We start from the raw sequence: 14,213 nt of genomic DNA on the forward strand, positions 1-14,213 counted from the left end.
TGATATGTCACTGAATATGAATAAAACATAAAAGATCTTCAGAAGACAGGTGCATAGTTGTTGTTGTTGTGGGTTTTGGTGTGAGGATCTCCTGGCTGGAGAGGTTTCATGGTTTACAGGGAGTCATCCACAGCACTAAGGAAGATTCTAATCAGGCTGGTTGGGAGCTCTGGCTGAAGTCCAGCCATACAGAGAGGGTGGGGGGATGGGGAGATAGAGAAAGGGACAGTGTTTGAAAGAAAGAGGGAGCAAGGGATGGAGAGGAAGAAAAATCCAGGAGCAGTGCTCACTGTCGTAGATTGGTTTTCTTTTCCATTGCAGTGCATGGGCTAGGGCTAAATTGCCCTAAGTATTCCACTCAGGGCAACCGTGATATTTGTTTAAGAAAAAGAGGGTAGCAAAAAATGTACTCATGCCGTTTGAACTGGCCAGAGTGCAAATGAGAGAACTGCATGTTTTTACTGGAGCTAATGAGCTGCAGCTGTTAACGCCTTGTTGTACATGCTGCGTCATGGTGTTCAGCTGCAGTCTTTTGGGTAGCTGTTTATTTGCAGACACCTTGAGGAAGAAGGGATGGGTTCTCAAAAACAAGGCGGAAGTGATGCGACGCAAATTAATTTGAAAATTGGAGGCAGCAAGCTTAGAAGAAAAACAAATTTGAAAAAATACTCTAAAAGCTTTAGAGTTGAGCAATTATTACAGACTCATCTACAGTGGAAGAACCAATACTAATGTGTAAATTAAAACTCACAAAGGCTAAAATGTACAAAACGCAAACACCAAATCATAACATCACATTTACATTCAGAAAGTGTGATGGGTCCTCTGCCAGTAGCTAAGGTATATGTTCAAGCCCATTATAGCAGTGCACTTTGACAGAGAGCAATGATTTACAAGTATCCACCCATCAAACAACAGACCACACATTTTCTTTGCATGAAACTGTCCACTCAGAAAACCAAAAATGATTTCATTTCCAGATCATTTTAACCCCAAATTGGGTCATAAATAGCATTCTTGAGTCAGAATAGACTTTTGGGGGGCATTTGGATTTTGTTTGATTTGAATTAATTAATTACTGTTGATATTATGTGCTATTAGTTCTACTTGTCACAAACCGGCTCGAAGTTTGTAACAAAAAGGAGACCACATGGAGATAAAGAATAACAAAATATATTTATTAACTGAAGTAAACTAAATACAATTAACAATGGTGTGTGTAATCAGTAGTGTAAGTGAGTGTTTGCGTGCATAAATGTGATAATGAGGGGTGTTGAAAGGTGCCAAAGCAAACATACAAAGCAAACATACAAAACAGCCACAAAAATGCCACAACAAAAATCTATCAGTGTCTGCATGGAGTGAGTGTCCTCAATAAATGGGGAAGAGGAGTATTTATCCCGAGACACACCCGAGCCCAGGTGTGTCCCATTTTGCTGACGACCCTCCCGGCTCCGCCCACCGACATCCTATTAAGGAAAACAAGAGCAAATATAAATAATTTGGCAGACAGAGTGGGAGGGTCATCACATACTGGTGAAATTGTTCTCCCAATGCCTCTTTGTGTATGTGGAGGAATGGCCCATTTTAAAGGATGTGGAAAGCTTAACGAGATCAAGCATAATTCTGTCGAAATGACTCAGTATGTTTACCATTTGAAAGATGCTTAGATCAGCTTCAGGCACATATGGACCGGGCTACACAAACAACCATGAAACCTTTAGGATTAGGCCAAAACTTTCTGTTTCTGCAAAGAAATACCAGCCGACCTACATCTAGTTTCTGTATGTATTTTTTATCTCAACCTTGAAAGACCCTTTGGTGATAATTATTATTATTAGTAGTAGTATTTATTACATGATTAGCAATATCAAGTTCTTGCCAAAATAACTTTTAAGCCTGAATGATGCACAAAAAGGTACTCTTTGTTTGATGTAGGCATCGAATCGGGATGCCAGTGGCTGACTGGTTAACCACCCTTTACAAATTAGCCCGTTAAGCTTATCAGTTTAATGGTTCATTTGCACTATTTATGGATGTTTGCATAAGGTACATTGTATTAGTGAACATTGCCGGACACTATGAAAGCTGAAAATAGTTTTGAACACCACAAGGGGTCACAAAGGTGCAATAAGTAAGATACGGGGCAAGAGAACAGGTGAAGGGGTCTGAAGAAAGTTTAAAGTTACACTACAGCTGTTTTTATCTGAATATCAAAACATTTCAGGGAAACAATTAAGTACCTTACTGTGATTGTTGTCAAAAATTAACAAAAATAGCATCTTAGCAAAAAGAGCAATTTCTCAAGCAAGAATATTGCTAGGACTGTCTGGCAGTGGTCTGAGTGGGGAGGGGGAAACTGAAAACTAGCTGTTATTGGCAGAGAGGTTTGGAACTCTTTCTTATTGGTTAATTAACTAATTTACCGCCTGGTGATGTCACCAGGCAGACAAAAACTCCATCCCACCACAACAGGCTGAAATTTCTAAACAGCCTTTGTACTAAAAAGGGCATTATCATACTTTTCACAATTTCACAGTATTATTCCAACCTCATAGTGTGGAAATAAAAAACACAAGAACATAATGTTTTCTACTGCAATGGGCCTTTAAGGTTCTGTAAAATTATTGAAGTGACCAAGCTGCTAGTTTTGACTATGATTAAATCCCTCGAATAGATATTCATTCAGGCTATATATGCATGATATTAGTATGAGTATTCAGGGATGATTGTGTAGACATGAACTTTTTGGCATGGATAACTGGTTTTCAACTGTTAAAAAAACTGGGCACTCACTTACAGTTGAAGTTGGAAGTTTACATACACCTTAGCCAAGTACATTTAAACTCAATTTCTGACATTTAATCCTGGTTAGGATCACCACTTTATTTTAAGAATGTGAAATGGTAGAATAATAGTAGAGATAATTATTTATTTCAGCTTTTATTTCTTTTATCACATTCCCAGTGGGTCATAAGTTTACATACACTCATTTAGTATTTGGTACCATTGACTTTATATTGTTTAACTTGGGTCAAACGTTTCGGGTAGCCTTTCGGCCCATTCCTCCTGACAGAGCTGGTGTAACTGATTCAGGTTTGTAGGCCTCCATGCTTGCACATGCTTTTTCAGTTCTGCCCAAAAATATTCTATATGTTTGAGGTCAGGGTTCTGTGATGGCCACTCCAATACCATGACATTGTTGTCCTTAAGCCATTATGCCACAACTTTGGAAGTATGCTTGGGGTCAATGTCCATTTGGAAGACCCATTTGTGACCAAGCTTTAACTTCCTGACTGATGTCTTGAGATGTTGCTTCAATACATCCACATAATTTCCCTCATCATGATGCCATCGATTTTGTGAAGTGCACCAGTCCATCCTGCAGAAAAGCACCCCCACAACATGATGCTGCCACCCCGTGCTTCACGGTTGGGATGGTGTTCTTCGGCTTGCACGCCCTCCCCCTTTTTCCTCCAAACATAACAATGGTCATTATGGCCATTTATATTTTTGTTTCATCAGATCAGAAGACATTTCTCCAAAAAGTATGATCTTTGTCCCCATGTGCAGTTTCAAACCATAGTCTGGCTTTTTTTATGGCAGTTTTGGAGCAGTGGCTTCTTCCCTGCTGAGCGGCCTTTCAGGTTATGTCGATATAGGACTTGTTTTACTGTGGATATAGATACTTTTGTACCTGTTTCCTCCAGCATCTTCACGAGATCCTTTGCTGTTGTTCTGGGATTGTTTGCACTTTTCGCACCAAAGTATGTTAATCTCTAGGAGACAGAACGCGTCTCCTTCCTGAGCGGTATGACGGCTGTGTGGTCCCATGGTGTTTATACTTGCATACTATTGTTTGTAGAGATGAACGTGGTACCTTCAGGCATTTGTAAATTGCTCCCAAGGATGAACCAGACTTGTTGAGGTCTACACACCCTGTCGGTCTCAACCAACATCAAGGCGGTGGCCCGTTCCTGTAGGTTCATGCTCTACAACATCCGCAGAGTACGACCCTGCCTCACACAGGAAGCGGCGCAGGTCCTAATCCAGGCACTTGTCATCTCCCGTCTGGATTACTGCAACTCGCTGTTGGCTGGGCTCCCTGCCTGTGCCATTAAACCCCTTCAACTCATCCAGAACGCCGCAGCCCGTCTGGTGTTCAACCTTCCCAAGTTCTCTCACGTCACCCCGCTCCTCCGTTCTCTCCACTGGCTTCCAGTTGAAGCTCGCATCCGCTACAAGACCATGGTGCTTGCCTACGGAGCTGTGAGGGGAACGGCACCTCAGTACCTCCAGGCTCTGATCAGGCCCTACACCCAAACAAGGGCACTGCGTTCATCCACCTCTGGCCTGCTCGCCTCCCTACCACTGAGGAAGTACAGCTCCCGCTCAGCCCAGTCAAAACTGTTCGCTGCTCTGGCCCCCCAATGGTGGAACAAACTCCCTCACGACGCCAGGACAGCGGAGTCAATCACCACCTTCCGGAGACACCTGAAACCCCACCTCTTTAAGGAATACCTAGGATAGGATAAGTAATCCCTCTCACCCCCCCCCCTTAAGATTTAGATGCACTATTGTAAAGGGACTGTTCCACTGGATGTCATAAGGTGAATGCACCAATTTGTAAGTCGCTCTGGATAAGAGCGTCTGCTAAATGACTTAAATGTAAATGTAAATGTACAAAAAAAATTCTGAGGTCTTGGCTGATTTCTTTGGATTTTCCCATGATGTCAAGCAAAGAGGCACTGAGTTTGAAGGTAGGCCTTGAAATACATCCACAGGTACACCTCCAATTGACTCATATGATGTCAATTAGCCTATCAGAAGCTTCTAAAGCCATCACATACTTTTCTGGAATTTTACAAGCTGTTTAAAGGCACAGTCACGAGCAGTGTTGGTGCAATGATTGAATAACATCTATGTGCAACTTCTGACCCACTGGAATTGTGATACAGTGATTTATATGTGAAATGATCTGTCTGTAAACAGTTGTTTCAAAAATGACTTTTGTCATGTCATGCACAAAGTAGGTCCTAATTGATTTGCCAAAACTCTAGATTGTTAACAATACATTTGAGGAGTGGTTGAAAAACAAGTTTTAATGGCTCCAACCTTAGTGTATGTTGTATGTTTTGTCCCAAAAACTGTTGCATTAAATAGCAGTTGTGCCTACTCTGGTTTTGGCACGTGCACTCTAGCCAACAGCTCACAGATACAGTGCATGTAGGCTAGTCTGCATGATGAGATTATTATGGATAAGAGCGAGAATATTCAAATTTATAAAAACGGCAGTCAAGCATTGATCATCATGTCATCAAAATAAGACCTTCAATATTTATTGGAAAGAAATACCAAGCTCATCATCGGGCACTCTCACCACACTGAAGTTCATTGTAACTTATTTCATCTATAGCCTAATAAACTGCATGGTTTCCCAAGTTGTAGTGGGAGGACCACACACCATATCATCGCGTTGACTCCAAGTTTGCGACGATATGATTAATATTATAATCTGTATTTGCGCATAAAGGCATTTCCACCACCATTTCTCGCAAAATGAACTTTACCGACACAAAACAATCCCACCATGTCGAATGAACAAATTACCTGTAAGACTTTACTTGCATGAAAACTGTGGATGGAAATGTGGTTATAAACAGAATATATAGTCAGTTTGAGAATATTGAACAGTGCTAACACACACCACACACACACACACAGAATAGACCAACCCATTGGACAGAGCCACCACAACTAATCCCGATGCTACAGTACAGATGAGAGAACCATGACTGTGTTGCATTTCAAAACTGCCTGCTCCATCCCTCTGCTGGGTTTGGACCAGACACAAGGAGGCCCCGGTTCCCCCCGTACAGTAGAGACAGGGGGGTGGCTCTCTCTGACGCAGACAAGGGACCACCTCGCAGGCGGACGTGCTGAACCCCTTGGAAGCAGAGAGGACTACACACAGTGGGTTTATGACTCACTGGTGAGAGCTTTCCAGGCATCCAATACCCCAGGCGGTGGCGTTTCGATCTAAACCACTGTTCTAACATCAGTTCTGTTGCCATGTGGAGTTTATGGAGCAGTAAAAATGAACATGGATAAACTTGGGAGCTCGCAGACATGGACTGGGAGAGCCTGACCTATATGTCGTCATGGTAATTCATATCATGACCTATGGCATCATGAGCAGTAAAGGGAATGGGCGAAAAATGAAACCCAGTTGAACACCCCACCCAAACTGTTGCTTGTGCTTGTGGTGCTGGAGTAGACCAATAAGAGTGTTGGTCACACTACTGTAACTTAATAGAGCACACATGAATCAGATTTTACCACAGGTAGAAGCTGCTAAGTCAGTGTTCCTGAACTGCACAGTGATCTAGAAAGCTATAGGTGAACCCTGTGGTTAAGAATGCTTCTTGGCACCTCTCTGTGGGTGTCGGCCAAGGCAAAATGACACTTCCACAGACCAATGGGGTGCTTGATTGATTGACTCCAAATTCCAAATGGACTCCTAGACCCAATCCCCTATACCCTTGTGGAGATCTGAAATGATAGGATAGGTACATTCAATATGGTAAAAGCATCTCCTTGTCTTCTGATGGGCTAGGTGAGATTTTTTCTTAAACCTATTCAACCCTTTCAACTAAAAAAAAGTGCATTTACTTGTGAATTGGCATGTGCCATGCTTCCATCTTGGTGGAACAAATGGAAGTGAGAACCAATGGAAGAACACCTATGGAAAAAACTCACGTAATGACAGAGTGCCACAGAATCAACATCAACAGTGTGTTTTAGGGAGATTCATTAGTCAAGCCTTGTCATGGTGTCTAAATTACAATGAGTTCAGTATTTGGCTGCTGTATTCATGGTGGGAAAAAATTGGAATATCAGAATAGAAACACACACACAAACCTCCGATGAGCACGGTGGGTGCCTGAGATGGGTGGAAGCTCTGAGGCAGGTCCTCCTCCTCCTTAATGCTGTCTCCAGCCTTGGATTTGACAGTTACCCCAGTTACCCTATGGAGAGACAGGAGTGAGGGAGAAGAGACAAAGAGAGAGAGGGATCACTCACTAAGGCATCACACTTTATTTGGGGACATCATTGACATCTCTCTCAATAATTAGATATTTTTTTGACATCTGTTTACCTTTTTCTGACATTAGCAATCGATTAAAATGTCATTAAAAATCTCAACAGATTTTCCTGGTTACACAAGCAACTAAATTAAATCAAATTAAATCCAAGACCATGAGGGACAGCAAGAGAGCCAAGCACAAGCAAATAAATTATGTGTAAAATCTACTATTCCAATAGTATCCCATGTAGAGCTTTCAATGTAGTATGGACTGGACTGTCTGCTCAGTTACACGCAGGCAGGCAGGCAGGCAGGCAGGCAGGCAGGCAGGCAGGCAGGCAGGCAGGCAGGCAGGCAGGCAGGCAGGCAGGCAGGCAGGCAGGTTGAGCCACTTGGGCCTCTAACTAACTTCAACAGTAGGGTGGCTGTCTTTCCACTTTGGGTTGACTATGGCTACAGCTCATTCAGAGGCATGATGAAATCATATATAACGTCCATCATTGTAGGTTTTTGTCCATCAAAAGTACAACTCAAGTCAACTACTTTCAGACAAGTTAGTCCCTCAAAAGAAACCGATTGTATGTTTTATTTTTTATAGGACAATCATCATGTGGCGGCCTATGTCAGAAACTGACAAGCTGGTAAAGAGACAGGGGTGCCGGGGACATGAAGACAGACAAAACAAAGAACCCGACGGTGTGTTGGAATATGCAGTTGTTGTCCAACCGGTGGTTCTCCTGCTCTTCCACCCACTGGTGGATGTGTCTGATGGTTTCCTGCAGGGCCCTGATCTTCACCTTCTTCTCATTAAGCAGCATGATGAAACGAGAAAACAAATCTCCCTCCATTGTCTCCATCTCCTGGACATGCTTCTCCAGACTGGGGATCACAGGTGGTATCATCACATTAGTGGTGTGTGTGATGCACGCACACTATTAATGCCATATAGAGAGAGAGAGAGAGAGAGAGAGAGAGAGAGAGAGAGAGAGAGAGAGAGAGAGAGAGAGAGAGAGAGAGAGAGAGAGAGAGAGAGAGAGAGAGAGAGAGAGAGAGAGAGAGAGAGAGAGAGAGAGAGAGAGAGAGAGAGACTGGAATATTCAAGGTTTGAGGTCATCTGCTTTTTGCCTAAAGAGCAGGAGCCAAGACTTCACCAAAGTAATCAGAAATGCAGACATTGTCTTCCTGAAAGAAGAATGGTATAGAGCAGATGGACCCACTGGTTGCCCTCTAGGTTACAGAGAGCTGGTAGTCCCATCCACCACACAACCAGGTGTGAAACAGGGTATGCTTATTTGGTATAGATCACACTTAACGCACTCCATTAAATTAATCATAGCAGGAACATTTTACATTTGGCTAGAAATTAAAAAAGAAATCATCTCAAAAGAGAAAAATGTACCTATATCCCCCCACTAGAATCCCCATACTTTAATCAAGACAACTTCTCCAACCTAGAGGGGGTAATCAACTATTTCCAGACACAGGGATAGGGCTGTGGCGGGCACAACATTTTGTCAGCCGGTGATTGACAAGCAAATAACTGACGGTCTCATGGTAATTGACTGTTAATTAACACATTTAGCATCTCCTGGCTTCCACACATATCCTACAAGCCACTGATGGAACATTGGAATGCAGACCTTTGGAACATCTGCATTGTAAAACGTTTAATACATCCATGTAATATAGCCTAAACCTTCACAATAAATCCAATACTTATTTTAGACAGGTCTAAAGAAGCATGATATGATGAAAATGTAGTCTATTTCAGAAGAACAGAATAGCATACTCTGAGTTGTACTTATGTTAGGTCCTGATCTGGCTATGCCAAATGGCTACGGGCTACACTAGTTAATTTGCTTAAAATTCCGTGACATTATTTTACTTGATAGTATGAAGAATACAATTGAACAAAGCTGAATAAAATATAAAAGGATATTTTCTCCAAACGATTTGAGGGAGTCCGCAAATGCGGCTATCATGTGTTTTATTTTATATAACCTTTATTTTAGAGGTTAACAAAGAAATAGGTACTCCTATATGCTTAATTTAGAGTTATTAATGTAACTTCAGTTATTCTACAAACATTGGGCTATATGTTTTGATTTTTTTTTACATTGTAAGGCTGCATGATGCGACACTAATCATGATTTGAAAAAAGTAGCTTGAAAGGCAATAGCTCTGCTTTGTTTTTTTTGTGCAGGCTGTACACACTTGCACAGGCGGTCTCTCATTCACAATTTGACAAGCACTTGATAATGCGTCGAATTTCACGGTGGCATCCACTTTGTGTGGCTGTAATGCACCCTAAAAAAATCCATGCCTTTTGAGGCCAGTGGCCGTTGTGCTCATGGCCCGGACTGCTGTCTTGTGCCCTTCTCCCTGAGTGCTGCTAGCTCCGAAGCACCTCTCACTCACATGGCTTTCCCTCCAGTGATCGATCGGGTCTTCCCCACAGGCTAATAGTGAAAACAGACACATCAGGGAGGCAACTGCGCATGTCCTTATCCAATTCTGAGGTGCATATTGAATATATTCATCAGCCAACAAGATGAGTAGGCCTAACAAACAGCAAAAGCACTAGCCTATGTCAATCTACTATTCCCCATAGTACAAAAGTTGAACTATTCTATTCTGTGCAAGGAATAAATATTCCAAACATAGTCTGTGACAGTTGTGGGATGGGATAGATCCCAAATGAATACAATAACTAGCATCAACAAACCTTTATTATGCAATGTGGCTGACGCAACAGATCAGAATGTTTAGCTTAAAATGTTGATAAATGATAAGGCTATTTCTTCACATTATAAGTGCAGCAATGTGCACATAGCAGTAGGCTATATGTGCGAATGTTCTATTAGCGGAAAAACACCATCATCAAAAGAGACCGCAAATGTGATTATGCATGTAAAGCTTTTATTATAAAGGTGCATTTGTATGGTGAAAATGTTCTTCTACAAAGTTGAAACTCGTGTGCTACTTATGTATGGCAGTTAGGCTCTTCACTTGCAGATGAATGTGCTTAATTTTAAGAAGTTATTTGGCCTTTCTAGGCCTATGGGCTAGGCTACATGAGGTGTGCAACTATGATTCAAAAAAGTCGCAAAAAAAAGGCATTGTCCAATAATCCAGAGGGCGCGATCAGAGAATTCATGCAATCCGCCTTGAAACTTTCTACAGAGACTGTAAACAAGGTGGCTTTCCACCGAGTACGTAGACTTGGAGCTAGGAATGACAAGAGCAAGGGTTCCTCGACCGATCATCAAATTTGAACACTACCAACAAAAGGAGTTGATCAAAAGCAGGGGAATGGAGTTTAAAGGGACCAAATTTGGCTATTCCGAGATAGCTCCATAACACCATAGCTGTACTAAATTCTACAGGGATTTCAGGTTACGAAAACAGAAAGTATGGGACTGTAAAAATATCTGAACACTATGAGGATGTCATAAGGTGAATGCACCAATTTGTAAGTAGCTCTGGATAAGAGCGTCTGCTAAATGACTTAAATGTAAAAATGTAAATGTAAGTGGATATGAACACACATGTACTCAATGACATGCTCGCTTACACATACGGACTTATACTTACACATACACACTAGATCTAACTCTCTTCTCTCACTCTCTCTTTCTCTCTTCTCTCTCCCTCTATTGTCATGAACTGTTTTATAATTGAATATGTTTCTTGTTCGTCTATCTTTTTTATGTCTTTGTCTACATGTTTATATATGTTTACAACAAGAAAGGGGAAGATATCAGAATAGAGGCATTGGGGAACAATAACATATTGTATGGCATACATTTGTACTGTAGTGGAGTCGTCTCTAGAGTAATGCAAGGTCTCTTTCATGATCATGCGAAACGTCAATTGCTGGGATGTGTTTTTCAATGCTGTTAAAGATAATTATGATGCAACTATGATAGTCATGAATATTAAGGCTATACGCACTAGATGTTACACATATAGACACTCAACCACGCAAATTGCCGGAGTTATTATTGATTTGGACAGCACACATTATAGTCTTACTGTTAGATGTCGTACACACTCTCACTACAGCATATCACATCCAATATCATACACTACTCAATTTACAACACACATATCTTGTCTAAATGTTCTAACATTGCTGGCATTGGCTCACAGGCAAACAGGCAAGGGAATAAAACAAATATTGCTGGAACTTATTTCTTGAATTCTAAATATCAGACATTTGAAAGCTCTAATTGTGGCAATCATAATACCTCTGATGGAAGTAACTTTACAAGCACTAATTATGGTCAATTTAGACTGAGAATATAGTATCTAGTTATGGTAATGGGTGATAGAAATATCGCCAGTTAAAATTGTAAAGGTTTAGCAGATTATAAAACGTGGCTAAAAGAAACGGTAAAGGAAATCACAAATATTATGGACACATTAGAAATAGTGGATATTTGGAGACTAAACAACCCAGACCTAGTGAGATAAACATGGAGGAGACTTAATCAAGCTAGTCGATTTGACTACTTTCTTGTCATTTTCTCTCTTGTGTCAAAGGTTAAAAAAGTTCTAATAGGAGACAGAATGCGATCGGATCATCATCTAATTGGCCTTCACATAACTCTTATAGAATTTCCACGTGGATGGGGATATTGGAAATGTAATCAAAGTTTACTGGAGGACAACTTAATTGTTAACTAAGACAAAACATCCACAGCATGATGGTAAACCCAGGGAGTTCTTTCAGAACAGGGCAGAATGCTTCATGAAACATTGCTGCGACAGTGGAAAAGTAAGTCAGCTAGCAAGGCATTGTAGTCATTTTATAACAGGTGATGATAAGCAGAAATAAGGTAGTACTAACTAACTCTCATAGTAGTTTATATGAGTTTCTCTTTCAAACAATCCGTTGGCCTCATACACAGCCAATAGCTAATATTCGCCAAAGCAAACAAGCTACTGATAGTGCAACCGTAGTAACAGTACAGAAGATTAAAAATGATCAGGCCTACTGTACATATTACTGTAGAAATGATCAGGCCTACTGTACATCTTACTGTAGAAATGATCAGGCCTACTGTACATCTTACTGTAGAAATGATCAGGCCTACTGTACATATTACTGTAGAAATGATCAGGCCTACTGTACATATTACTGTAGAAATGATCAGGCCTACTGTACATATTACTGTAGAAATGATCAGGCCTACTGTACATCTTACTGTAGAAATGATCAGGCCTACTGTACATCTTACTGTAGAAATGATCAGGCCTACTGTACATCTTACTGTAGAAATGATCAGGCCTACTGTACATCTTACTGTAGAAATGATCAGGCCTACTGTACATATTACTGTAGAAATGATCAGGCCTACTGTACATATTACTGTAGAAATGATCAGGCCTACTGTACATATTACTGTAGAAATGATCAGGCCTACTGTACATCTTACTGTAGAAATGATCAGGCCTACTGTACATCTTACTGTAGAAATGATCAGGCCTACTGTACATCTTACTGTAGAAATGATCAGGCCTACTGTACATCTTACTGTAGAAATGATCAGGCCTACTGTACATCTTACTGTAGAAATGATCAGGCCTACTGTACATATTACTGTAGAAATGATCAGGCCTACTGTACATATTACTGTAGAAATGATGGTTGAAAACTAGTATAGGTTGGATCTGTTACTGTTAAAATAAAATAATTGTTATTCTTAACTGGAATAAACACATTGACGAAAGATGCTTTTTGAGGCAAACACACTCACACAGTTCTGGGTTGCTCATCTACAGCAGGAAGCGGTCTCCTGCTTGACTGAGAAAGCAGTGGATGTTCTGGTCCAGTTTGGCACAGCATACAGTTGAAGTCGGAAGTTTACATACACTCTGGTTGGAGTCATTAAAACTCCTTGTTCAACCACTCCACAAATTTCTTGTTAACAAACTAGAGTTTTGGCTAGTCGGTTAGGACATCTACATCTAAGTAATTTCTCCAACAAATGTTTACAGACAGATTATTTCAATTATAATTCACTGTATCACAATTCCAGTGGGTCAGAAGTTTACATACACTAAGTTGACTGTGGCTTTAAACAGCTTGGAAAATTCCAGAAAATGATGTCATGAATTTAGAAGCTTCTGGTAGGCTAATTGACATCATTTAAGTCAATTGGAGGTGTGCCTGTGGATGTATTTCAAGGCCTACCTTCAAACTCAGTGCCTCTTTGCTTGACATCATGGGAAAATCAAAAGAAATCACTCAAGACCTAAGAAGAAAATGATAGACCTCTCCACAAGTCTGATTCATCCTTGGGAGCAATTTCCAAACGCCTGAAGGTACCACATTCATCTGTACAAACAATAGTACGCAAGTATAAACACCACGGGACCACGCAGCAATCATACCGCTCAGGAAGGAGACGCGCTCTGTCTCTTAGAGATGAATGTACTTCGGTGCGAAAGTGCAAATCAATCCCAGAACAACAGCAAAGGACCTTGTGAAGATGCTGGAGGAAACCGATACAAATGCATCTATATTCTCAGTAAAACAAGTCCTATTTCAACATAACCTGAAAGGCCACTCAGCAAGGAAGAAGCCACTGCTCCAAAACCACCATACAAAAAAGCCAGACTACGGTTTGCAACTGCACATGGGAACAAAGATCGTACTTTTTGGAGAAATGTCCTCTGGTCTGATGAAACAAAAAAAGACGGTTTGGCCGTAATGACCATTGTTATGTTTGGAAGAAAAAGGGGGAGGCTTGCAAGCAGAAGAACACCATCCCAACCATAAAACATGGGTGTGGCAGCATCATGTTGTGGGGGTGCTTTGCTGCAGGAGGGACTGGTGCACTTCACAAAATAGATGGAATCATGAGAGCGGAAAATTAAGAGAATATATTGAAGCAATATCTCAAGACATCAGTCAGGAAGTTAAAGCTTGGTCGCAAATGGGTCTTCCAAATGGACAATGAACCAAAGCATACTTCCAAAGTTGTGGCAAAATGGCTTAAGGACAACAAAGTCAAGGTATTGGAGTGGCCATCACAAAGCCCTGACCTCAATCCTATAGAAGATTTGTGGGCAGAACTGAAAAAGCATGTGCGAGCAAGAAGGCCTTACAAGCCTGACT

The 14,213-nt window shown here is 41.1% G+C and overlaps 1 protein-coding gene across 2 annotated transcripts in view; it reads right to left on the bottom strand.

The window, feature by feature from the left end:
* Positions 1–1,221: 1,221 nt before the first annotated feature.
* The window catches only part of LOC124033407 (DNA repair protein XRCC4-like), an 83,042-nt gene continuing 70,050 nt past the window's right edge, over positions 1,222–14,213 (bottom strand). Inside the window, exons 4-6 of one of the 2 annotated variants that reach the window (XM_046345433.1) lie at positions 6,922–7,028; positions 6,673–6,742; positions 1,222–1,469 (exon numbers count right to left, since the gene is read on the bottom strand). In XM_046345433.1, the coding sequence (XP_046201389.1) occupies positions 1,346–1,469; positions 6,673–6,742; positions 6,922–7,028 (301 nt within the window). In that variant the 3' untranslated portion in view covers positions 1,222–1,345. The remainder of the gene's footprint in view (positions 1,470–6,672; positions 6,743–6,921; positions 7,029–14,213) is intronic. The other variant, XM_046345434.1, reaches the window with a different exon arrangement.

The sequence above is a fragment of the Oncorhynchus gorbuscha genome, linkage group LG04, assembly GCF_021184085.1.
Source record: "Oncorhynchus gorbuscha isolate QuinsamMale2020 ecotype Even-year linkage group LG04, OgorEven_v1.0, whole genome shotgun sequence".
NCBI classification, from domain to species: Eukaryota; Metazoa; Chordata; class Actinopteri; order Salmoniformes; family Salmonidae; genus Oncorhynchus; species Oncorhynchus gorbuscha.